A 27,237-nucleotide genomic window follows, 5' to 3' on the forward strand; every position below is an offset into this window, starting at 1 on the left:
ATTAAGGGGTTTGTAGAGTGTGGGTGTTGATTTTGCTTCCTCCATCTCTTGATAACACTAATGTGATTGTTATTACTATAGTTATTTTGATCTCACCTGAGAATGTTACCTCCAGGAGTTAGGTGCTTCACAAGGATGTACAAGAAATCCACTTCACTCATTGATTTAGTCATATTAAGAATCTGGTTTTCATCACTGTGATTTTTTGTGCGCTATATAAATAGCCTTGTTTCATAACTCACAGGTACAACAGGTTAGTTTCCATTCCAGAAATATAGTTGTTGAGAGCAGTTTTTAGAACTGATGAGCCAAACATCCGCCTGTTTAAAGTATCCACTCTTTTTATCTGATCTCATGACAGATGCTAACTTTCGTTTAAAAGAAAAAGCAAGTTTTAAAGAGTCGAAAGTTCATTTACCAAGGGCTGCTTTGTCGTCAGCTTGGACCCTTTCAGAGTTGTCCCAAGCGATCTCTATTCTTACAACCCTTCCCATGAATCATTGAATCTGAGGACTTAGGTCGGCTCAGAGAGCCTCGATACTGCTGCTGAACTTTGCAGCCTCAAGTGAGTGTAGCGTACGCTGAAGTGAGGCTTAAACTTCAGTGGAGGTTTATGCATCCGGCAGAATTTGTGCTTGGACAGAACGATCTCTCTGCTAGCTCTGTTTATTTGGTAATGTGAGCAAAGGAAAGAAACTCTGAGGCCAGGAATCCCACGGCCCCGTTCAGTAAAATCTTGCCTTGAAAATAATGCTGTCTATTCACTACTCGATTTCTCTTCAGTGCGTCCTTGGTCCAGGAAATAGAGCTTGCCTTTTTCATCTCCATCTCTTAATAAAATTATTTTAATTGCATCACTCCTAGTGGGGAAGGCAAGAAAGTTTGTTGAAATTTACTGCTAAGTAGTTGTTTGTAGCGTAACGGTGTCATTCTTGGCCAGCTTGTCCCTCAGTTTCCAGGGTTTTACTCGGCTCTAGGGATACTAGTTAATCTGCTGGTATATCCAGACTCCTCTTCTCTCCAGGTACAGTTCTACTGACTTTTTACCTGAAGTCAAAACCCCTTTCACTGAAATGGTTTAGGATGTGGCCTTATAAAAGTTGTAACAGGATACAGTGCAATTTAGCAGTTGAGCAATTGCCGAAAGGGAGATGCAAGGACCTCTTTGTCCATCGTTGTTGCTGTCTCTAGTTCCACGTTATATCTTTTCTTCCTTTAAAATAAGATTTGAACTCCTCTTCTCCCCTACAGCAGGATATAGAATCAAGGAAAACGGTAGCAAGTGCAATGAGCAGGCAGATGCTTCAATTCTTCTCACTAATTTCATGTTTGTAACAATAATTTTCTTTCTGGGACTGTGCAGAGCGCTATATAAGCAAAAGCAGGATCCCCATGTGTTTCAAAGTAATGTTAAGAATCTATGCATACAGTGTCAAGCTGGGTTCTGGTTCTCTTGTGACATACACTGGTAAAATAAGAAGTAATCAGTAATGGCAGTGGCTCAAAAATGTACCCAATCTCTTTCTGTTCGGGGTACTTTTTTGTCCATTTGATTGTTGTTTTTTCATGCAGCGCTGCAGTATGAAACTGTTGGTTTACTCAGACTTCTCAGATAGAAGTCCTGTAAAGGAACATTGCTTATTTTCATTCCAAGATCACATCATCATGTATACTTTTAATTTTACTGTAAAAATTAAGTGGCACCACAAAGAATCCTGAAACTGAGAAAATATGAAAGATATAGCTTTCCTAAATGAAAACTCAGTGAAGCAATACAGCTCCTCTGCAGTGGTTAATTTTATGCTCTTTGTTTGGGTCTTTGCCTTGCTAACAAAAAAGCTAATATTGTCTCTTAACATGCAGAGAAGTGTGATTTTTATGAAGCTTGTCTATGAGAAGAGGTGCACCTAAAATAGCAAAATACCTTTGAGTTCCTTTATCTTCTCTATAATAGATTTTGTTTCAAACTGATCTGAAAACAGATTCTGCTAAATGCAAAACGACAATGGGGAACTTTTTTATAGCTTATTTCCCATTTGCAGTGTGACAAAAAATGAATTCATCTCAAAGAATATAATCTAGTTTAAACCCAATTAACAGCATCAGCAGAGAGACTGACTTCATCTTTTGGTTTATATACCAATGCAACTTTGATCTAGACAGAAACTGTTGACTTATTATTTGACCTAGGCTTTTGGAAGCATCCATCATTTCTGAAAATAGGACATAGGCACCTGATGCACTGAGGCTCCAGCTACTTTCACTCCAGGTGGAAGTGCTCAGTTAATAGTTGTTAGCCTTTTCTGAACTCTGTCTTTCGTTATAGACCTGATAGATAATTTTGATTAGATATTAGGAAAAAAAGGCTTTCTAGTAGCAAAAGGAATGATCAGTGGAACGGGTTGCCTCTTTTGCAGGAGGCTGGGAAGGGATGGTGTGTTAGGTACTGGGCCTTCTCCCATCGTTGTTGGGAAGAAATCCCTCAGGCTTCCCCCACCAGGACTGGAAAAGACATGCCAGGTCCCTTCTGGCTGCAGAAGCTGGGCAGATGTGCATATGCTGGAAAGAACAGGCTTATTGTCCCACTGAAACTTCAGCAGTTAGGTGCAGGGCTGTCTGAAAGGGACCAGCATCATCCTCATCCTCTCCCAGACAAACAAACTGCATCTAATCATGTTTTCTCCATTGGTCCCAGTTTCGCTGCATCCTGCCCAACTTTGGTACTTCTGTTGTTATTTCCTAGGTAATATCAGACTTGGATAGTCTATTGTGCTGTTGGCCTTGCAAGATTATATTTCCCAAAACAACTGAGAAAGTGTATATTGCAGACATTTGTGAAGCCTGACTGTTTCTCACGTAATGTCCCTTTAACCATCTGTGGAAACTAGCCATCCCTCACAGCCCCATCCATAACTTTTTTCACCTTCCCATGTTGTTATGTTACATCCAGTGGTTTCCTATGTCATGTGCTGTACTTTCTCTTGTTTTATTATCTTAATCTCAGGCCAGGATCTAGTCAGCAGCCCAATCATTTGCCTGTAACCCTAACATCATCCATCATCACTGGCAGTTTTTAAGAAGAAGCTAAAGGTGCATCAGAAGTGCTTTAGGTGACGTTAATCCTCCCTTGAGCAAGGGGATAGAGAAGAAAACTCCACAGGGTCCCTTTCATTCCCATATTTAATTATTCCATAGTACACAGATGACTTAGTTGCCCAAAGATTTCCTCCAGCTAAGGTCCATCCCTCCTACCACCTTTCTCAAGGATACCGCAGACCATGGCCAAGAGAAGAAGGGAGCCCAAGTGACCTGTTCTAGCAGCCCAAAGCTTGCTCTGTGCCAGCCTTTTCAGCAAATGTCTCTCCTTTGCAATATTGTTGTATAAATGTTCATCATGCAATCAAAATGTAGATTATATAGAGAAACTACATGTGTTTTGGTTGTGACATAAGTGCACGTGTCCTAAAGCATGTGATTAGTACAAATAGCACATACTTTATTGTGCTATTTGACCAGCACTTGTAAAATTCTGAGCACGTGCATTCTGGTCATAAGACTGACGCTTTCAGTGGCATAGCTGCAGAGAAATTGTAACGTATAGCTTTTGAGAGCTAGGGGATATTACTTCTAGACTTGTATCACAAGACATGTATCTAGGGTGCATGTAGATACTACTGCTACAGAAGATTAGAGAAGTTCCTAATCTTATAACTCTTATTTTGTTTCTAGTCAAAAAAATCTAGTTAACAATCTAATCCATCCTCATCAGAATGTGTCATATCCCCTTTCTACAGAGTGGAGTACTCTAAGTGTCATCCAGTCACTTCAGCTCTTGGATAATCGTGTCATATCCTGACAAAGATATGTTCTAGTATCATTGTAAGACTATGTCTATTTATAATAGATTTTCTACATGCTAGGTTTTCAGTTTTCTAAAGACAAAACAAAGTTCGGATAGAACTAAGTAACTATTGGATATCCTTTTAATGAATAAATACACATCATGATTTAGATATCTGTAATGCTCTGCATATACATTTTGTTAGTTAAAATGCAGTCATTGTAATAACATATTAATGATCAGTAGCAGTAATTAGGTTACAAAAACACCTAGAGTTCCTGAGTTCATTTTGCTTTGTGGTGTTCAATGTTTGTGAGCCAAATTACATTTGCACGTTAAAGTCCCAAACTGTATTTAAGCAGGCTGTGAGCTGGTTTCATCTCCGATTTTCTATTGCTAGTGTAAATGATCTATTATAAGATCTAAAGAGCAGACAGATTTGTGCTAAGAGGTATTTACAGGAAATATATATATATATGTGTGTGTGTGTGTGTGTGTGTGTGTGTGTGTGTATGCATATATATAAGCCCAATCCCCTGTGTCTCTACACTTGGTTACTCTAATCTGTGCAACAGAATAGTTGATCAAAAAGATCTCCATTCAGGTACATGGTTTGCAGCATTTCACAATCCTGGATGTGAGTGACGACTTGATTCAGAAGGCAATCGCAAATCGGGTTCAAAGGACCATGCTATCTGCTTCGTTATAGATCGGTAAAGGATACAGACGTATCAAAAAACCTCTCTGATCTGTGAAACTGAAGACAATCAATTTACAAATCATTATAGGAATTTAATGAAACGTCTTGTTGCAATTTGACATAACTCGCTTCAGACAAGAAATGCAGAAAACTAATAACCACTGTTGCTAATTTGCTCTATAGTTTAGTTATTAAAAAAGCTGATATTAATATAAATATTATACATAAATATGGGGTGTCTTCAGGAGGTGGGATTAAAATCTGACCTCCTACACAAAAGAGGTCGCAGCTTTGCAAGCCTACCTTGGCAGTAAGGCATGATACTATCACCTTTTATATTTCCCTTAACAAAGTTTTGTTCTCTGAATAACTGCTAGGCTATGAGCAGCTGAGTTCTGCTTTTGCATATGCCTGTACTCTTGCCTCAGAGCTATGTAGGAATTGCTCTTCTCAGTGACTTAAGCCTGTTATTAGGTTTTGGACCTCTTTGTGACACAGCTGGCTGCTGCTAGCAGCTCAATTACAAGTCACTTGGAAAGCCAGTGATTTTATTTTTTTTTCCAAGAAGGTAAAAATGGCAATACAGATTTGATATCATGAGGTCTTGCTTGGATGCCAGATATTTGATATATTCCTGGGTTTATTGAGGACTTTCATTTGCAGTGATATTGGATTAGAAAATGATTCTATACTGAGAAGAAAGAAGCTCCTCTTCTCAGTGTGGGGAAGTGCTGTGAAGGTGTATTTCAGCATAATACCAGGCCTTAATTTAAGGTCTTAGGTTGTAGATAGTCCTTCCCGACACAATTGTCTTTGTACAGTGGTGGACATCATCCTTACTGAAAAGTCTCTGCCTCATTTGCTCTTTTCTAAGAATCTCTCTCTGAGGTTCATCTTCCTTGCAAGCAGGTTCTAATTTCAGGTGCATTGAGCCTGTTCCCAGCCTATGCTGTGGCTCAGATGACCCTAAAAAAGGTCATCATTCTGGTCAACATTCAGCAGAGGAAATGCAGAAGCATAGCCAGCATTTGGTCTTCAGCTGGTGCGCTCATATCTCTCAGATGTCAAAGGACTGCAGGCCCACAGGATGCTCTGGGTTTTTTCCTACCCTTCAGTTCTTTTTTTTTTTTCCCCAGTTTGTCTTAGGTTCAGTCTTCATAGTAGGTAGGTGGCAAGTGAATGGTACTCTTACGTTTACTCCCTGTGTATATGAGAGACTGGGTTTTCTTCTTTCTGGCACTTGCAAAAGAAGAGTTGTCATCCCCTGCTAAGGAGAGATAGGAAGCAATGCTTTCCCTTAGGCCATAGCTGAGACAAGAATCATCTATTGCTGCCAGTGTGCTTTCGGCATCTTCAGTCATCTCCAGCCTTTAAGAGAACAAAGAACGCTTAATGTTTCAGTTACTTAATATGAGCCTATTATAGTAATATTAACAGTTATTAAAAATAATAAGTTTTATTTTGTTTTATGAAAAAATAATTGCTGGCTCATAAATCACCAAATATTTGTCTCAGTGATTTTTCCAAAACAACTAGTACAACAGTACTATCTAAATATTTCTGCACATCTGAAAAAGCAAATAACATCTATATACTTTTTTTCTCTCTTTCTTCTCAGCCGGTAGGAAAAACAGCTTCAATACTATGCAAAATCTTCTTACATTTGTAAGAAAATGAATATGCTTTGTGAAAGAAGAGTAAGCAGCTAATGGAGGCAAACATACACTTCAGAAATAAGTGCTTCTATTTCCGATGATGGTTGTTTCACAGTTTCTGAAACCTGACCTACTTTCTCTGGTTGCCATCATGATACTAGAAATCTTGTAAATCTTGAACTGAGCTATATTGAAGGAGAGAAACAGGAAGGTGTATGCTGGGACCGTGTATTCACTACACCTGTGCTTCTTTAGAGGTGGATGGCCATCATATGAACAAGCTGGAGCAATCCTTAAGTACAGGGGCTCATTTGCAAGCAATTGCATACTAGTTTACCGTTAGTGGTGGATCTGATTGTAGGCATTATGGCCTGCCTTATAGCCCTGCCCCTTGACAGAGTGGTATCTATGGACCCACGAGTCCCAGCTGAACTGCTATATTCCCTCAATTTTAGCTGGATAAAGGATATAACAATAATTATACTTCTTACTTCTTTCAAAGTTAGATCTCTGAGATTTTCAGGTCACTGGAGAGCTGAACATCCTAATTCTCATGAATTAAAATGGTATCTGCAGCTTTGAAGTTTAGACTGAGCTTTAAAACTGATCTTAAGGCAGTTAAACCTGCTTGGAGAAGCAAATGGCTGTTTCTTCTCTGTTGTAAGTGCAAGTATTTAAGAAGGCTGGAAAAAAAGAAATGTTATTTTTGACTGTGTGCATTGCATGTGGTACCTGTGTATGCTTCTCCAGTTGAAGTTTTTGTTCCGCATCACCACAGGAGGAACTTGGCTGATAACACTGTTGTTGTTAGTGCACTGGGTAAGACAAGGTGTTGTAAGGACACAGCAGAGACCATCAGCAACTTCTGACAGGGAAATAAACACACAAAGTTAATCCTTACTCATCGTCATCCATTGTTTTTCTTCCTGGATTATGCTTTAATAAGCACTCCTGGACACAGATGTGGTCAATATAAAGGGTGTCCTCAGCTCGGACACTAGGAAATAGGATCAACTTTCTTCATTACTTTCCCCTTTAATTTAACATGGATTGCATTTTCCATAGTACAAGTGAGGAACTGAGACACAGAGAGAGAGGGATTAAGTGACTAGCCTCAAGTCTAGGAGGATCTTTGTGATAGAGTAGGGACTTAAACCCAAGTTTCCTGAGTCCGTAGTGAGTTCTGCTTTTGCTTTTCATCCCCTCAGCCATGCAAACAGAGTACAAAATGGATGCAAGACGCAACCACTCAAACCGGACTATATGTGTACCTACCATGCTGCCACTTTACACCGCATATCTTCTGCTACACAAGTAGAGAATGTCATTGTGGATGCTGATGTTTTCTACCTGACGTTTTAGACTTATTTCAGGATGAAATTCTGCATCATCTCATGGTGCTAGCAGGAGTGGAGCTAAATCTTGCTACATATGCTCTTACACTTACAACATTGAAGTGAAAATCTTTGATTAACAAAAGATTGTTAATCTTTTGAAGTTTTTTTTTCAGAATTGTAAAGGTTTATTGTTCATTTCTCTTTATGTAGAGAAAAGAAAAGAAAAAGAAAAATATCCTATTCAGATTCTCACTGCTTTGTTTTCCTCACTGGGCTTAACTTTCTTTTTATCTCCTCACGTAGCATGCATGCTTCAAAAGTCTTTTTTTTTTTTTTTCCTCTCTCAAATTTCTCAATGTGCTCTTTGGCCAACAGGCTATTTCATTTACCAATGAAATATGCAAATATGGTGGCTTTACACTTTTTAAATTACAGAGTACCCGTTACTAATTAAAGCACAGAGCCCTTTGTTATCTCGTAACTCTTATGCAATACACTTACTGCAATCTTCCTTCCTCTTTCATTTTAATTTTTTTTCATTTTCATGATCTATAATTGTAGCCACTTACTTGTGTTGTTTGCCAAGTTATCTTTCACAGATTACATTTCCATAAATCTGAAATATTGTCATTAAAACAGATGTTATCCACTGTACTTCTATGATTATAAATGACATCTGAATCTAGCTTTGACCTAACAGCTTTGAGTCCTTTCAGCTAAATTCTACTGATAAAATCCAGCCACATTAATTGAAAGTAATAAGGAAGAAACTAACAAACTATCTGAGAATTATCTACTGCAAATAGGGTTATGTGACATAATGGTTCCCAAGGGGGACCAATCATGGTTGCTGAGCCCAGTTTTGTGTGTCATGATACCATTTGTCTGCCCTGTAGGGTAAATACATGGCAAATATGTCTACACTGGTAAACCAGGAACCGAACTCTGGCCCTGAGGCCCAGAAGCACGAGTCGCATCCATACAGGATAACTTTAGGTGTACACCTAATCTTTGAAGTTAGCTATGCTCTGAGAGGGAGGCTGGATGTCCCTGGCCTGTGCCAGCATCCAAAAGCTATCTGACTATTGCCTAGGAAAGTGCTAGTTGTTTTGGGTCAAAATAGTGCTAGGGAACATATCTAAAGACATGGCCATTAGGGCATGCAATATGATATGACAATATTGGCATAACCTATCTGTCTTTATTTAGCTCAGTTCTCAGACTGATTTCATTTGAGCTGTTGGAGTAGAGTATTTGTGATCAGGATCAAAAATGAAGTCAAAGAAATAAAACAAAAGTTATTTCCATTGTTCTGTGGTAGTAACTGAAAGTCTCAGACATAGTCAATAATTTGTGTCCTGGACCTTTGATAAATAGTTCTACACTTACTTATGGAAAATATATATATTCTGCAGTTGCAATTGCTTTTTACCTGAGTAGTGATTCACAAGGTCTTCAAGGCACTGAAAGGTTTGCCGTGGAGAGATGTAATACCAGTTGTTTGGAAGACGGAAGATCCTGTAATGTTTCACTTGCCTGTGCCGCACTGACAAAGAATATAATCCTGCAGAAACAAGAGAACTAAGTCGCATCAAAGTTAGGCTCTAATTCTAGTTAGGTAACAGTGATCAAAACCAGCATATCTTTAAAGGGCGGTCCTATGTTCCAAAAGGTCCCAGAAACATCTGCAAAACTGAGTGGCCATCCTAATTTATACATCTCAAGTATAAAGGGTCCAGGGTCAGAGCCTTGGATACCGATTGATTTAAAAAAAAAAAAAAAAAAAAAAAAAAAGGGGGGGGGGTATTTTTTCCTTTATCCTTGATGAGTTTTTTTGTTTTTGTTTTGTTTTGTTTTTGGAAAGGTTGTAGAGACTTAGGCTCTGTGCTTTCTGCTGAAGAGGGAGACCAGACTCATTTGCTGGGGTCTCTCTTAATCAGCTCCGGATAATGCAGTAGCTGATATCGGATAATAATACAATTCTGGCAGGAGCTGACACCTTAAGTTTTCCTATTTGCTTGTTTTTCTAAACGATTATGCATCACTAGTAAGGACTGAACGTTGAGCCTAAACTTGTTTGAGGTGAATGGGGGCATTGCATGAAACTTATTGGCTCGTGGTATACAGGAGATTGCAGTAGATGATTTAGTGTTCCCTTCTAACTGCAGTACCATGAAATTAGGATCTATTATGATGCTTCAGGAAAATGGGAAGTCTCATAGTGTGCAACAGCAGATGTACTCCAGCAAGACAGCTAGGCCCATTGAAGAGGGTGAAAGCGTGAAGTGTGAACAGTACAATTTCCATGCAGCAACATAATTAAATCAGAATCATTTTGGCTTAGGCTGAAACATTTGGATATGTTGGCAAAGAGTAAATATGAGTATGAGCATGTGTGGGGTGGGAAAACTGATTTGCTACCCCAATCTAGTTTAGAAAAATGGTGGGAAAAATAGTCAAAAGAAAATTGAAAACATATCATTTTTGAAAAATAAATAAAAGAACCACCTGCTTACATGGGAAATGCACTTTTCAGTCAGCCCCACTACTTAGTGTGTAATTTATACCTTCTTCAGCCAGTCTTTTGTGGACGGAGGCAAAACTGCTACTTTTACTCCATTTGAAAAGCCCCACTGCCTAATAAGCTTTGCATGCAACCAAAGTAAATAATAATGTTTAAACAACTGGGTGTTGTTTGTGCTGATGCCTGTGGAACTTTCCATGGCCACCACTAACCTCATTTCCAGCACTGCTCGTTGTGTAGGTGACTGATGAAGACCAACATGCTGTACTGGGAGGCTTTGACTTCTCACTACGTACGTTTTATGTTTCTGAACTGATGCATATGAAGCAGGACAGGGGAGAATTATGAGTTGCAGAAGCATTAATGCCCGAGATCAAGAGGGAGGAAAATCATATTTTCTCACCTTTCCTAGTTTCACTCTCTCTGATCATGAAGGAGCCGACCTTGGTGTTGGGAAGCTGTAGAAGTTCCTCTGCTTTTTCTCTCCCCAACCCTTCAAACAACCAGCTGTGAAGTAGGAAAAAACAAATTCTGAAATTTGGACACCACTGAAACAGAGAGCAGCATGCGATCCTGAAAGTGCAGCACTGGCCAGGAAAGTGGCTGCAAAAATAGCACTGTGGCTCTCTGTAGTTATTCTCTCAACTATTTCCAGGCATCTTTCCTCAGTTTATGGAGAAAATCTTGCTCTCCTTTTTCATGTGTGGATTTTCATTAACGTTTTTGAGGCTAAGAGGAGGAGGAGAGTGAATAAGGTTTGGACTTATTAGGATAGACAAAACTTTTCAAGCTGCCTTGATGTGAGTTGTTGGGGACACGTCCATATGACATATGGATGGCATTTCTATGCCATTAGAGATCTGTTAGCTCCCAGGGAGCTGCTTTGTCTGGACTATTGCGATATGGCCTTGAGATACTAGCTTGAGTCGCAGAAGCTGATGATCTGAGGGCATGGCATCAAGTTGGCTTGGGAGTCATCTCAGAGCTGGCTAAACCTTCTCTGCATTTGGTGTGTTGTTATGGACCAGGCATACTGAAAGTCTGCTACTGTGAAATATAATCCCTGAGATGAAACATCTGAACTTTTTGTCATTTTAACCACTTTGATTAACCTAGACTTAAAATACAGTTATTCTGCTTATGCTAGGCCGCAGTGCAGTCTTCTAAGTTAATTAGTTATGGGATAAGGTAGAATTAGTCCCACTGGTTTTCTTCATAGCTTGGTACGTTGCTGTATGTTGGCCCAACTAGTGAGTAATGACGTAACTGAGCTTGCCATGCTGGTGTTGGAGTTACTGGTTTTTGTGTATTTGATCCAGTCTGCCATCAGCAAAATGGTCAGAACTGTCTTCGGAAAATTTCACACAGTAGCTTTCTGTTACCATATCTGTGCCCCACATTTGGGAAAGCATCTCTGTTGCAGGTGGATATAGAAACATATTAAATTTTAAGCACTTGCCAAAACACCACAGAAGTTCCCAGTTCGTATACTTGAAATTAAACAGGTACTAAAACCTTTTCGGGAAAGTTTGCAAGTGCGTGCTTTAATTTTTTTCCTAGTTGGTGTCTAGGGCAACAAGAAACCTCTGAACCTTCCTTAGCTCTTCCTGAGGGAGAGTTTGCATTTTTAGATGATTTAGTTTTGTTCCGTTTGGTATTTTCTTCATTAAAAAATCCAGCTTTAATTTTGTTCTTTGTAAATGCTAAAAACTCTTTGTAAATAGGTTCTCTTTATCAGTGTTTTAAAATTAGAGATCAGCCCAAAGAGCAGAAGTATTTTAGTCATTTTACATGCCATTAGAGCTTTTTTTTTTTTTTGATATTTCTAGTCATTTAAAACTTAGGATTTTCTCTTCCAAATATATGTGTGTGTGTGTGCAAATCTTTTAAACTTAGATATGGATTTCATGTTGTCATATATCAAGGGAACTGAGATGCAGATACTTATAGGCTATTACCAATTGTAACTTCTGTCTGTCTAGTTACTGTTAGCATTGTTTTGGTTATGACAATAAATAACTGTAACCAGGGAAGTTTATGTACATCAGGTTGAAAGGCTGAAGGGAAGCACGTACTTACCCGTGGTAAACCTTTGCTACGTATTTTCCTGGAATATAATTTTCTCGACCTGTTGTGAGGGAATGGACTCTCCACCAGCCTCCTTCACTGTGTGAAAGCAAGAAAATGGGTATTGTAATATGTGCTTTCAGAGCTTGCCCTCGTTTTAGAAATGAGCTAAGACATACAGACAGAACCTTCTGTGTGTGTTTTTGAACCTGTGTATTCAGAAATGGACCCAAGTTTATTTTGTTTAATGACGTTTCCTTTCTAAAGTTACATTAGGATTAAGTCTGGACACAGAAATAACCTGTACTTGTTCCGATTAAATGGCGTAAGTAGTAAAATATCTTTCTGTAGTTAAAAGAGGAAGGGTAAATACTCTAGTGGTTAAACCATGCTGTGCTCTGTCTTTCCACAGCTAGACTACTACTGGAATCCAAGATAGCTAGCTTATGTCTCAGTGTGCAGTGTCTAGACAGCACTGTAGTGACTCTTGTAATGTCAGGGTAGAGATATTCAGAAAATGAATGCTGTCTGCCTGGAAATATATTTTCAATCTAATGGAACTGATTCACAGTATGCTCTTTCCCTTGTCTTCAATGAGCTGCTGAACAGACTCCAATAAAAAAGAAAAGGCCTTGTAGCTGAAACTAGGTGACTAGACACATGTTTTTTTTCCTTGATAGGTCTTAGGTTCTAACTGTGATATTGAGTATTGGATTTAGCTTCTGAGTCCCTTGGAAGACCATGGGAATAAGAATTTTCACAGGGATGCTGCAAAACATTAAATAATTAATGGAAGGGATTATGGCAGTGTTGAATTAAGATGATTGATGGGTTTTCTCCACCTCTGCTTTTAAGAGTTTGAATCCAAATAGGTGTTTTGTGTTTGAATCTCTATAGAAAGAGCATTCATATAAATGCTCCCAGATAATCCCCAGACTGCAGACCAGATTCTCAGAGTATGTCAAAGCAGTTAAATTATTCTACTGGAGTTATACCAGCTGGGGCCAGGGTCCAGAATGTGTATGCTGAGGGGAGAAAAATGTTGAGCAGTTCAGAGCTGGAAACTTTGGGGCCCCAAAATTTTTGTCTGTGGGTTTCCAGCTGACATGAAATAATCTATAAGAAGTTTCAGTTGTGGTTTTTTTTTTTTTCCCCCCACAACTGTCCCAGGCAGAACCAAGAATTCTAAGAACAAAACAACTGAAAGACTTTGCTTCCCCCTCCCTCCCAAGTGTAGTATTTCTAACCCTGAAAAATTCCTTTACTGAGTAAAAAAATCCAAACCAGCGCATCCATATGGGGCTAGGAGTCAAAGAAACATGAAGGCTGAGAGGTCATCTAGTGTAACCCCGTACTAGTTCCTACTAGATCCTGTTGTTCATCTGATCGTGCACAGTGCCTGACAAGTGTGGAGACTGAGAAACTGGAGCAAGAGTACTTACCTAATTCTGCCAACCTGCAGCACTCAAAAATATCTGAGAATAGTTGTATATTCTGTATAGACTCTACATATTATGTTGCTGGCATGATTTATGGATGTGGTTGTCACACATACCTTAAGCTTGCAAGCGAGTGTATGGTGTGAGCAGTATTCCCTGAAAACCTCAATTCCTCACAAATAATTGCTTTGGTAGAAGACTAAAAACCTACACTTACAAGGTGAGGGCATACTGCCTCGTAATACTGGGTTCTTCATGGTACTTCCCAGTCAGTTGTGCTCTAATCATACCTGCTGTGCTGCTCTTTTCTTCCAGTGAATTTTCTTGAATGATCTGAGAAATATTATACCTACAGCTTGCATGCAGTAGGAGTCCGTATGCAAAAAATTCCTATTAACTTTAATGCATACCCCAGCAGGGAAGAAGAGGCCATTCATTTAGGACAAACTATGCCTGTTTGCATAAAGTACTGGAGTGTCTTTTCTTTGCATAAACTGACTGAAAGCAGGAAGAGGAAAGTTCCATTAAGGCTTGTTTTGGCCCGATAAATTGCTGTTGCAAAAATCTAGTTCTTCTACAATAACTTGTATGTCCAGTAGATCATGCTGTACAGTATGCATATAACATACAATGCATATAATTCCCACTGATTCAGGCAAATGTAGTTATATGGTTTTATGAGGGTCCTTAGCTGGTGAAGGTTAAGAGACCAGCTTGGAGTTTCCATGCTAATGCAATTACTGTACAATGTCTTACACGTTACACAAACAGTAGCATGGCTTAAATGTCTGGATATTACCAATGAAAAATTCCCCTGCTTTAGGGAAGCTCTCCATCAGCAGAAAGTTCAGCTAATAGTAGTCAGAGTCTTGTGATCTGTAGGTTTAGGGAGGCAGGGAGGAGACACCGTCAGCAGAACATAAGTGCAGCCATTCTGAGTCAGACCCATGGTCCATACAGCCCAGCATCTTGTTGCTGGCTGTGGTCATACTAGGTCATAGTGGCCTTGAGAAGAGCCTGAGAATTCATCAAGCATCTGTGAGGCTTCTCTTGAGTACGCCTGTCCTCCAGCCACTTGAAGCTGTAAGACTTCCCTGGCTAGACAAATTTTCTATGAATTTAGAAGCCCTTAATGGTTTTCTCTACTATGAACGTGTCTGGCCTCCCCTGGAGTCCATCTGCTTTAGCAATTCCAAAAGTGAAATCTCTCGTTTCTGTTTAAGCTGTTCAAACAGTGCCCATGGGATTGAGTAAGCCCAAGGAGGTCACTGCTTCTACGTACTGTTTCAAGTTCTGCATAGAAGAATACTAGGGCTGCTAACTTCTTCCCCTCCTCCAAAGAGAGTGCTTGCTCTTGTTTGTGGCAGTATTTGCGGTACATTTACAGCCATGGTAACTAATATTCTTAAGACTACTTCCTTCTGAGGTTCATAAGCCTTGTGTGGAACAAGTTTGGAAATCTTTGAGAAAACGTTACACACACAGATATGCACGCACACTCTGTGCCCCAAAAATGCAGACTCATCTAATAATAAAAAAAGGAAGAAATGATTCTATTTTTTTTTTTTAATTAGGGAGATGCCTTAAATCTAGGGCAAAATTTGAAGACCTGATAACAATCAATAAGAGAGAAAAAGATATGCACGCACACACATGCACACAGCTGATGCAGAGAACCAGAATCGTTTTCCTTTTCTACTTAACTCGGACTCTATTTTTGCTCTTGCTCTGAGTTTTTCATGGTAGAATTTTGGTTTGAATCCTAATTTTGGGTGGAATCTGAATCCACCTTCAAAAACCATGTCAGGTTCAAAGAAGAATCTGTAATCTCAATGTCTTCTTCACAGAATCTAAACTCGGTTCATTTTGCTTAAATCCTCCAAAGCCTGTACAAAACTGAAGCATTCTCATACATGTTCTTATAGACTTCATCCACAGGGTGTAGTAAGGCTTTATGAGCCTTTCATTGACTTTCATACCTGGACCATCTCATGGCTGAAGCATAGGAACTGTTGTGTTCCTTCAGCTCGCATGGAGAGTTTGGAGACTGAAAATAAGTACTTTGTTCAAGAGAAATGAAATTCACAGCATCCACCTGGGGCCAGGTGCATAAAAGTCTTGCATCAGTTATAACAAAACCTAATTTAAGAATTGGATCGACTTACTCTGATAGCACACGTAGCTTTTCTCCTACATGAAATATAGGTTGGCTTATGTCTGCTGAGGGATAATCATAGAGGACAGCAAGGAAATCACTCTCCTGGCCTGTTAAAGAAGAAAGAAAAAGCCACTTAAAAAATGGTAAAGTTCTAAAGAAGAAATAGTTTTTTTCTTTGTTCTATTAGTTGTATTTTAAATAATAGATCATACGTGGAAAAAATGTCACTCTAAAGTGTCAGTCTGTAAACCTCAAGAGCCTATAGCTTTGTAAGAAGAGGGTAAAGATATTAGAAATGAAAAAGAGGCTTTTGATTAATTAGAAGTAAATAATTTTAGATTTCTTTTCTAGTAACTACCATATTTAAAGAACATACTCAGTCTGAAACTAGCAAAATGAGTAAGTATCCATAGTATTGGGAAGTAACCCAGTCTAATTAATACCACCGTCTAAATGTCTTCAGCTACAATTTTGAGCGGTGCTGATGCATGGCATTTAATGAAAGGAAGATGTGTTGAATGATTCAATTGTTTAACATCGCTGATACTTTTCAAAGATATTAAATTAGTTTAGATTAAGGGCAATGAGACAGAGGTCGTTATTGTTTATTATTGCCCATTTCCCATCAGCTTTGTAAATTAGCTTTATGAACAGCCAGCGAGATTTGCTCTCTACGCTTATATGGAAACTATCCTAAAGATGGCACATGATGCATCCTATCCTCATTTTCAGAAGAAAGGTAAAAAGAATTTGTACACAACTGCAATTTGGAGAGCTAACTTCAGTAAAGAGATAGGAAGGCCTTTTAGATCAGTTAAGAATTGAATAGAAATTAATCTTTAGTGAGAATTCAGCTGCCAAATATTCTTGCTGATCAAGAATTCCTGTTAAATATCACTGGTGGAGGCATAGGAAAGTCATGCTCAAGGGTTGGGTTCATATTTCAATATCTTTACTCAAAGATGATAATTTCTGCAGAAAATGTATATGACTGAAGAATAGTCTATAAGTCAATGAAGTCCTCAGAGGTGTGAGTAGATGTCGCAAATTTACTTTATCTGCTTTGAGATGGAGCCCTGAATCCTGATCATGGGCACATCAGATGAATGCACAGATGACTGCTGAATATCTGTATTGGTTATCTCTGTAATTGCAAACGTCTCAAGGTTTCAGGTATAGCCTGATATAGAAAAGTGTAACTTGCGGTAAGTTGAAGCTCTGTGTGGTGTGGAGCTGTCTGCAGCCCTCAGGAGACCTGAGAGTGCAGTCCAATGTTTGGGGCTTGCAACCCTGCGTAGGACACATGCAAAGTCACTTGGGTGACTTCCTGAGGGCTGGAGGGGTGCTTGAACACTTTATAGTTCAAGTTCCTGTGCAGGGTGCACCACTGGGAAACCATGGGAGCTATAAAGCGTTCAAGACTTTCTCATCTGTTGGGGGTCTGCAGAAAATACTGAGAGGTGGGAGGTTCACAAGACAACACACTGGGTGTTTTGAGCTCTTTGGCAGAGAGGTCCTCTACACGTGGTACCGCCCTTTCCTGGCACAAGAAGGGACAGTGTTTGCCTTCTACCTCAAGCAGGAATAGCATGCCATTTGCTGGTCATACCATGTGCCAGTGCATTTGCAGTGATTGTCAGCTCTCCGTGTATGTCCACTTGCTGCAGCTCAGCATGTGCAAATATGGGAAATGACTTCTGGGGAGCAGAGAAAGAATTTACCTAGGGAAATGGACACGTCTGTCTTCTTAGGTTATTTATAGATTCCTCTTCAGATTATCTTTTTTAAATTAATTGTTTAGTGAAATCTAGAAACTCCATCCAGAATGAAGGCTGAGACTGGGCCTGTGTTTTCAGCCTCGATATCTTATGGCTTTACAAATAACACACACTGATATATTGATAGTGGTGGAAGGCTGGAGGAAGCGTGCAAGCCTGCAGAAAAGAAATATTGCCAAGAGGAGGAGAACACATATAGTGATCCTTACAGCAGTCATAATGAAAATATAAATGATGAGGAAAATATTCCACATCTGTGATTTAAAAGAACTAAAAAGCTAATTTCCATGTTAATTTTGGGTAGCGGTTTGTTCTTACGATATAGAGACTGGAAATAAGCAACGCAGTGAGTGACTTTACATGACTATGTTCAAAATGACTGTACGCCTGTCTAGTTTGCTAACCCTTGCTCATAGAGCTAGCCCTACAATACAGCCAGCATCCACCCTTATGGATGCACAGAAGTGTAGACTCTGGAGTTGTCATGGATTAGTTTGTCAGTGTGTGTTTAGTATTAATATTACCTGGGTTTTCTTAGTTATTTAGTATCACTCAATTAAGCAGGACTTGTCCAGTACCTACGTATTACTCAGTCGAATGCCAGTAGGTTAGTCTGCTGTAACCTATTATATAACTAGTTCAACCAGACTGAAGGAATTCTGTGCTGAATACGCCTTTGATTGCTTTCCCGTTATGCATTAAAAATTAAGAAACTTCTCTGTCTATGAAACTGCCTAGTAACCAAAGGCTTATGACACCTGAGTATTGGTGCTGAATGGTTTTCAAAGTAAAACCTTTTCCTGGGTCTACTAGAAATAAATGCCAGAGAGTAAATTGTGCCGACTAAAGAAAGTGCCATTCCCTAAATTCTCATTGCAAATTGTTAGAGAGCAGTCCTGCGTGGAATGCCATTTCTTTATATAGACTTAGCTTAATGAAAATGGTTTTAGCAATGCTTTTTCAAAAAAAAAAATTACACTGTTATATAAAAAATATTTTATTTCCATACTGAGAGAGCGGAAAGCAAATGCTTTTCTGCCCTCCCTCCTTGCTTACACAGTGGTTTGCATTTCGTTATGCGCTGGGAGGTGCGTGACTTTTTCTCTGCTTAGGAGGATCCGTAGTCACTTTGCTTAGACTTTCATCTTTATTTTTGTTTTTGTTTCAGTTTTGCGCGTTAATTTATAGTTCTGAAAAGGAAAGAATTAATCACGTAGCATTGGCTGCCACATCCATGCAAACGTTACCTCTTAAAGTGTGTGTACTTAGAGAGAAAGTAAAGGGCTTTTGGACTGCCCAAAACCTTTCAACTCTCCCACTTCACAAATAACTAGACCTCATTTTAATTGACATTTAAATGAAACCTCATTGGGCTTTTTTTGTCAAGTAAAAAACCCTGCCACACTCTACAACATTTTGCAAAACCTAGACTCCTTTCAGATACCGAAGCTTCAAAACAGGGACTAAACAAACTACCCTCTTTCTCCACATCCAAATCTCACAGTGATCTGATAGATTTGATCTGATGGGCACTTCACACTTTTAAGTAACTTTTAAAAAAACAAAACAAAACCAAAAAACCTCTTAAAGGAACCTCTCCTCCGCAGTTTGAGTGTGTAGGTTACGTCTAAAATGGAACAGCTAAAAAGTTAAGATGGAAAAATGTAAATACAGTTATTTCCACTGAATCAGTTATTTTTTTCTTTAAGGAGTAAAAGCTGAACATGACATACAGGCTAATTTCAGGTACCCACATCCCTGGATATGTTGCAAGGTGTGATACTGGATATTGCGTGCTTCAGATAACTCATTCAGAAGCCGGGCATGGACTGTGAAGCGCTGTTAGAGGTGGGAAGCATCCAGATCCAGCCTGGGCTGCTCATAGCTCTGAAAGAACAAGCTGTGCACCGCCGTGGACCACTCTGGGGTGGGAATGAGCAGCCTGCTCAAAGCTCAGCTCCCTGCACTGTCCCAGCTCTATTTGCTAGCAAAGGTACTTTTGATTTCTTGCATGGTACGTCCTGGAGAGGAAAAGGAGGGCACTTGCACATGTCAGGAGGGTGTCTGTGCCGCAGCCGTAAGGTGTGGCTGCACAGCGGTGTTGATGTACCCAAATTAGATCTAAAGCAGCCGGTTTGGGGACTGAGAGTTACGCAGGTGCAGCCACATGCAGCTCACTGAGGACTAACCCTGACTCAGGGTCCCAAGGGAAGAAAGAGGAGTGGGAGGGCTTACGACTCCTGATAACCCCTTGCTTCTGTAGCTACCCTGTTATCTGTACCTAAATTAGGTCAGGGATGCCCATGCAGTGTGCTTTCAGTTGGAGTACTGTCATATTTGGAGTCCAAATACCTCCTGGGGAAATGAAGCTTGTGTACTGTTCCTTTTTTCAAGACCAAGCTCGGTGCGCTAGAGCTAAGAGAAAGCACAAGGCTATGTATTTAATGCAGCACGAAAGGCTTATCAGGATCTGGCAATTAAATGCATTCGTACTGCAGATTGAGCGTGCAGACTCCAATTATCTGCTTTCTTCCTTCACTTTGTATCTTCTTTTTTTTTTTTGCCCTTCTATTGCGGCCTTTCACTTTATTCTGTCACTGCTTCTCTGTCTCACTGAAATGACACAGGATAAAACCTACTTTTCCGGATAATTATTTGGAATGCTGTAAGTCTGTGGCTTGGGTCTTCCAGCTGACTTACAGTAAAGGGTGGCTCTTCCTGGGCTGGGTAAAAACTTCAGCATTTGGCAATGTGACTTAGAGTTTGATCCACTCAGGAAGGTGAATAGTTGCAAACTCATTGCATTAACCCTGATATATGGTTTTAGTACTGTGTTCCTTTTCAGATATCTGTTTTCACGAGATCTGGATGACAGTATCGATGCTTGTGGATTCCTGAATTTGATTAAGCAATGGTTAAACCATTATGAAAGACGCTGACAGACTAAGAGTTAAACACGAAGGAGCTATATAAGCATTTAAAGCTGCCTTCAGGTCCTTGAACATAGGTATCCAGTACAATTTCAGCGGTGCGAGAGTATCTGGGGCATCCCCTGTGGCCCAAGCAGAGTGGCTGGTCTAGCTATGGGAGCCTTGTTCCCTTCTGGAGTGGCAGCTGGAGGTCAAGCAGGATGTGACAGAGCATCTCGCTAGATGCGCTAGACACATAGGAGTGGGCAAGTGGTGTTTCTGGGAAAATCAACATAGGCACACTTCCTGCAAATAAATAAATCGTTTGTGTTATGCCTCCGAGCAGCCACTAAGAGTACTTTACTAGGACCTAGGGCTATAGGGCTATCCTTGGTGATAATAGAAGTGGGGCTGCATTTCCTTCCAGCACTAGTGAAACCAGACTGTTTTCCTATCCTCCTAAAACAGAGCAGCATAACTGGACTATCTTTATGGAAAAATCCAAGACTTGGATTAATACCTCTCCCCTTCTCCCCACAAAATTTCTATTCTGCACCTTTGGGTGCGCACCCTTGTACCAGCGGACTGTCATGTCGCAATATAAGGGCTATGGCTGTGCTTACTCTCTACCTACTCGCTTGCGTTTGGGAGTAGCAGTTCAATGAACTTTTTCCCTTCCCACTCAGACTCATGATCTCTACCAGATTACGGAGGTTTTTACGAGCTGATTTTCTCATGTGTGGGTGCATAGGACAGACGTGTTAGATCCTCTTTTGTTAGCTTGAGTTTGTGAAATGTGTTGTCTTGTATAACCTTTATTGATAACTGTAGCAACATGGAAAGTTGGCTGCATGCTAATATAAATGCAAGCATCAAAAAAGTGGACCTCAGGACCAGTGTAATCAAAATATCATTAAGGATCATAACCTTAAAACTAAGCAAAATCAAAATACAAGAACAAGTCTGTATGAAGTATTACATGAAAATACATCGACATACAGCGTTTCTTGTTTCCAAAGTAGGCCAGTGCTTTCTGAATTGGAAAGAAATGTCTTTCAAGGGATACTAGCAAGTAATAGTCTTAACGTTTCTTTTTTAATTAACTGACTTCTTGGAAAAAGAGCTAGCACATGCCTAAAAGTAAATATTGTCTGCAGGATGCCCTCCTTCTCCCACAGTAAGGTCAGGCAATTGTTTTTTCTGTGTATGTCAGATGGATGATGGAAGATTCACGGATGATTGTAGCGTACATATTGAACATCTTTTTCTCCGGAAAAAATTAAATGAGTGCTTACCCGTTTGGCTTGACATACTTGTTTCTTCTGAGGCTCTCGGTGTTTTCATAGTATTTCCCATTGCTATCTTTAATTCCGTCAAAGCTCTTCAGAACTAAATCAAAGACATTGAAATTAAACTTTAGAATTAGCACCTGCTGTGCCAACACATGAAAAATGACCCAGTTTTAGTGTCTTCAATTTTATGTAGTTTTGCTTTTGAAAGCTCTTGTTTCAAATTCATGTGAGTTTTACATATTTGCTAAACTCTCACCACTTTGGTGCTTTTATCAGGGGAATAGCAGAAAACCACAGCTAGGGAAGTTGATCAGAAGAACGTAATGTAGTAAAAGTTTCCATTACCAGTGCCCCAGCACAATAGGAAGTCACAGCAAAGCCATGCCTGTAAAGTCATTTTATATACAAAATGTTCTTCTCAACATTCGGAGTTCTGAGGTTACAAAGAAATTAGTTAGGCTGACAAATCTGTTTTTCAGCTCTGCGCGTATTATGTTATTTTATTGCTGCATACTAAGAACGTTGTTTGGTGGTTTTCTTCTGATGTAGTTGGGAACTCTGAGAACGTGGGCGATGTGAAAAAAGAAGGTAACACTTTGCCTCAAACAGTGTTTGATCTCACAACACTCTTACTGCATCAGGCCAGTGGTTCAATTTCTCTAGGATCTCATCTTACTCAAAATTTTAGAGGATGTGCAAGAAATGCTGCATTAGGCAGTCATGGAACTAATTATTGGCAGGGAAAGTTCCTTCTTGTGGCTCTTCTACACGCTTCCTAATTCTCCTTGACAAGCAGCAGAGAGCAAAACCCTGCTGATGTAAAAGGTGGTTCATGCTGTGGTATATTTTTCAGAGGCAGAAGTGAATAGACTATGCCAGCTCAAAACTGCACATTAAAGCAAAATAACGTGACACCATTAGCTACTAGCTGATGATTTTTTTTTTAAATATTTTTTTGGTAGTTTCTGGGAAAAATGATAACAGAAACTCTAGCAGCATCATATGAGTATTTACAAAACTCTGTGAACCCAGATGCAATCTACATCTCTCGACCTTTTCTAGCTTAGGTATTTCAGAGATGCTTACTGTCTTTCAGATGCTCCTCTTTGCTTACAATAGGCCTGCCTGACAATGTTAGTCTGTGTGCTGTCGAACTTGATCAGCTCTGCTGAAATCAGTGAGACCCTATTACAGAACTGTCCTTTGGAATAAGATTGTTACTATATACAATAAATAAATAAATACTATGTAAAGTATATAGTATATATATAGTATATAGATAAAGTATAGTATACAGTATTTATAAATACTATAAAATTTCTACATCTTACAGTGAGTTTAGTGAGATTTCCTACAGAATAAAATACAATTCAAGAGAAAGAATTCATCTCTTAGCACTGATTTTCTTGCATTTTCTTACAAATGGCAATGCAAACTTCAGTTTGACTCCATCTCATCTAATTTTCATACTCCTTAGTTCCGATCGTAAAGGCTCTTCTCTAAAATTCCATATTCCACTGGTGCATTACATTTTTCTTCACTCTCTATATTCAAGAACTAGCTTGGGACACGTCTGTAGGGTGCAGCTTTACCAGCGTCCTTCTGACAAGTGACAGAAATCAGCTTTCACAAGAACAAAAATTCTCTCTTTGTCTAATATAAGAAGTCTAGAAGCAGAATAAAAATTAACCTTAAATTTAACTAAACTATGTAGGTATTCCCTTCTGAATAAAAGAGTCTTTCTTGACAGAAAATATTAAATCATTCTCCATTTAAATACACCTAAATTTCTAATTTTCACTTCTGCAATATTTTCCCCAGTTGTATCCCACCAGGAATAAGTAGTATATACATACGGATACTGTAGTCACTACTTTGACTGCTGCTATGGTAGTTGTTCCTGGCTAATCTTCAAATTAGCCAGTAAGATTTCTTAAGTATGGCAATAGAGATCTCCACAGAGCTTAAAAGGTCAGCCACCAAACAAAAAACAAAAAAAAAACCAAAACACAGCAAAACTCAAACAAACAGATGTACCTCTATGCATTCCTTTACACTGGATCTGGCAATTCTAGGACTGGGAGATTGAGTCATCTTAGTAGTGATCAGAATTATGGCAGAACATAGTTAAGGGTTTTTCTCCTATTCTTGAGATACAGTGGATACAATTTTTGAGTGTCCATGAGTCACTTTGGAAAGTGAGATATGGGGTTTATGCATGATGGAAAGACTTCTGAAAATTCTACGTTGCTCTTGCAAACTTTTAAAAAAGGATGACCCATTTGAGCAAGGTACCTTCATTTATCTAGACGTTATTCAGGTGTCCAAACCCTAAATGTTGCTTTAAAAATGTGAAGTGTTTTTGAACGTTCACTTATACATACGTTGGAATTAAACTGCTTGCTGTATAGTCCAGAAGGGTTAAGTACTGGAAAATAGGCTCATGCCTACTTGAATATATATTTTTGCAGAGCACATGCAAAATTAGTCTGGCAAATTTCTGCCATACAAATTGTTGCTGTATGTGACCTTTTTATCCTAGTAGGACCTCTGAAGTCAACAGAGCACTGCGGCTCAGTGCTATTACTTTAAAGGTGGAAGAATCTGACTTACGGAAAACAAAAATGTTATAAATGACTTACAGTAATAGTGAAGAGCAATGCCATTTTGGGCTTTGATGTCACTAACGTGACAGTTTTGTGTCTCACAACATTTTCCATGCTAAGTTTAATGTCGCGTATTGCAGTTGATAGCGTAAAATTTTGAAGGTGGCAAAGATCTCAAGAAGTTATCTGGACTCAGGGCAGAAGTTTTCAATAAAAAATAAGAGGATAGGAAGCTTTGACTGCTGCTGTTGATTCATGTATCCAAAGTGATTAAAAGGAAAATGACAGACATCAGACCTAGGAACATCAGTTCCGCACCAAGGACATTTGTCATTATACGTTTTGGAGAGTAATGGTGCCTATAGTCCAGTCAAAGAGAGTGGAGTGAATGCTGTGAGGTACAGCTCTTCTCTCAGACATTGAAAATGGTATGGAAATTGCAGAAACGGGAAGTTTTTTGGGGAGAGAGAGACAGAAGAGACTCTCAAATTCCTTCCTGGTAATGATATATCACTGCTTTAGGGTAACAGTTTATGAATTAGTATTGTGTTTCGAACAGTTTTAAACTATGATGAACATGCCTCTTAAGTGCACAGTACAATTTACAGCTTAAGTAGTTTGTGCTTGTGTAGAGTATTGGCAGCACAATACAAATTCATTGCATCATTATATGACAAACTGTAGGATGGTTTTCTTGAATTTTGAGATATTCTGCAAAAGTAGACTAACAGGAAACTGTAGAGCATCTTGTGGCTGAGCAGATTTTTGTTATCATTTAAGTGAACAGCGGAACAATGACAGTTTTAGAGATGATATTCTTTTAGAAATGGAGACTCTATTCCAAGCATTGCGTCTCACTTAAACTTGCTGACAGGGCTATTGGAGTTTAGGAGATGAGTACAGGTTGCATAACTCTGTTGTACAAGCGGATAGTTGTGCCAGAACCAAACAGAATGGTTCACTGAGGGTTATCTGTGAAGAGCTAGGGAGGGATGATAGACTCCAAGCTTACCTTGTCTTAGCAACCCAAAATCCTGCACGAAGGAGTGCAGCTGCTGTTTCATGTCAGAGGAATCGCTGTGTTGAAGCGCCGCAACCAAGCACAGCCCTACCTGCAGGTGCGAGGATGGCCTTTCCGCACCGCAGGCCACCTCCTCAGGCTTGCGTGAAAATTTGAATTTAACCATTAAGACTGTTCTTTCAGTCCTCCCAACTCTAAGCCTTTTTCCCCTCCCTTTTCCATTTGTGCATGTGTTTGAAAGCAGGTCTCTGCTGCCGTAACTGTTTGCAAACGCAGAACTAGTGGGATTTAGTGATCTTTTGGAAGCAAAAAATCAATAAAAGCAAAAAAAGGTGAGAAAATATCTACAGCCCTGGTGCTGCTTCGTGTGCTATTTGTCAGTGGTAGAGCTCTTGGCAGATGTGAACCTGTTACCTCTCAAAACTGGAATCTCGCTGACCTAAATTGTGGGTCCTGAAAACCTGTGGTACAATTTTACACCTTCCGTTCCTACATGCAGCATATGTAGCAATAGTTTCCTCTCACAGAATTTGTTCTTTGAGAAAATGCACTTCTGGAGCATTTAAGTAGCATGATATGTAGGAAATTCCATTGCTTTGTAAGAACTTTTTTCAAAGTTGTATTCAAGATGATTAAGAATTAGTAAATGTAAATTAAATGTAATAATGTAAATAAAAAGACAAAATAAGAACCTGAGTAAAGTCTTTCTGCAAGGAATACTAAATAGTGAAATTAGGAAATCTATCATGTTCCTAATATGTCATATATTATTTAATTTTTGTTGCCTGATATTAATGTCTATACTTTCAAGGTCTTGGAATTTAATTCTCAGTAAGGTTCACACGTAATACAGATCTCCTTTTTAGCTTGGAAGTTAAAAGCATCAGCAGCCTGTTAGTTATTTATTTGGATGAAAAAGGCAGCTTAGATTTCACAAATTGCATTTTTTTCCCCATGAATTTGTCCTGAATTCCTCATTAATCAAAACGTACATCCTTTCAGCTTTTAGGCACTGGTATCTCTGCATGTAGAAAGAACAATGCAATCTTGTAATCAGGCTAATTCACAGAGGCACACAAAATCTAAGTACTACGAAACAGCACAGAAATACCACATTATGCAAACTTCTGATGCTTTGAGTAAAAAGCCCGCCACTCTCTCTGTGATATTTCTCATATCTTGGGTTACAGCGAACTGCAGGTTTGCTTTAGCACAAGGTCCTGTGCATCTCTCTCTTAATGTGAGCTTTCAGTACAAATGCTTAATTTCTTGTCCCTTTTATGTTTGGCACCAGCCCTTAAAAAGGGTCTAGGCAGGCTTTTCTATTTCTGCCTTTCTACCTACCTGCTTTAAATGCACAGGCTGAATTCTGTAGCTGTTAATGGAATAAAACTCCCGTTTATATAAATAAGGATTGGAATATTTGATCCAGTATGCAGATAATCTAAAATGTATCAGAGTAATGATTACCTTTAAATGCTAGGCATGGTATTCCAGGTTGCAGTATCTCTCCAAAAGAGCAGTAGTCATAATGCAGCTCGCATGCTGCCAGCAAGGTTTGGCTGATCAGGTCGAGGAGCAGCCGGTCGAATGAGTGTGTTGTGAAGTTCACGCTGTCATGTAGAACGGCATTTGCCAAACAGGCCACACACTTCCTCTCCGAGAAATAAGGAAGGCTCAAAGTGTTTGCAACAGATGAGGTTCCTGTTGCAAGTGACTGCTTGAGACACTTTTTATCTGTGGATTGAGGAAAAAAAAAAAGGGAGGTTTTAAGCTTTTTGCATCAGGGTTGGTTTGATCAGATATAAAAATTGACCAAAATTACCTTTATTTTGCGTTAGTTACACAGAAAAGGATTCTCTTTCTCTCTCTTATGTGTTTACTTATTTATTTTTCCAGTGAAGTTTAGT

At 39.3% G+C, this 27,237-nt stretch overlaps 2 protein-coding genes across 3 annotated transcripts in view; one reads left to right on the forward strand and one right to left on the reverse strand.

Annotated features, from left to right (window-relative positions):
• Positions 1-27,237, forward strand: part of TG (thyroglobulin) — a 167,560-nt gene that overhangs the window by 99,074 nt on the left and 41,249 nt on the right. The gene's annotated exons all lie outside the window — the stretch shown is intronic.
• On the reverse strand, positions 3,966-27,020 carry SLA (Src like adaptor). Of its 2 annotated transcripts, XM_009669473.2 has the most exons (8): positions 26,798-27,020; positions 21,704-21,797; positions 15,729-15,828; positions 12,137-12,223; positions 10,461-10,564; positions 8,966-9,097; positions 6,929-7,061; positions 3,966-5,909 (listed from the first exon to the last, which is right to left on the reverse strand). In XM_009669473.2, the coding sequence occupies exons 2-8, from the start codon at positions 21,762-21,764 to the stop codon at positions 5,690-5,692; spliced, it is 837 nt and encodes a 278-aa protein (XP_009667768.1). In that variant the 5' UTR covers positions 21,765-21,797; positions 26,798-27,020; the 3' UTR covers positions 3,966-5,689. The 2 variants fall into 2 exon arrangements, with proteins under 2 accessions (XP_009667768.1, XP_068789465.1); XM_068933364.1 differs by lacking the exons at positions 15,729-15,828; positions 26,798-27,020.

This window comes from Struthio camelus, chromosome 2 (genome assembly GCF_040807025.1).
Source record: "Struthio camelus isolate bStrCam1 chromosome 2, bStrCam1.hap1, whole genome shotgun sequence".
Taxonomy (NCBI): Eukaryota; Metazoa; Chordata; class Aves; order Struthioniformes; family Struthionidae; genus Struthio; species Struthio camelus.

Coding starts and splice junctions, on each gene's coding strand:
- SLA (XM_009669473.2), bottom strand. CDS start 21,764: ATGGGAAATACTATGAAAACACCGAGAGCCTCAGAAGAAACAAGTATG. Junction 15,829..21,703: donor AAGTATGTCAAGCCAAACGG/GTAAGCACTCAT, acceptor CTTCTTTAACAG/GCCAGGAGAGTGATTTCCTT. Junction 5,910..6,928: donor AACTGGAGAAGCATACACAG/GTACCACATGCA, acceptor GTTCTCTTAAAG/GCTGGAGATGACTGAAGATG.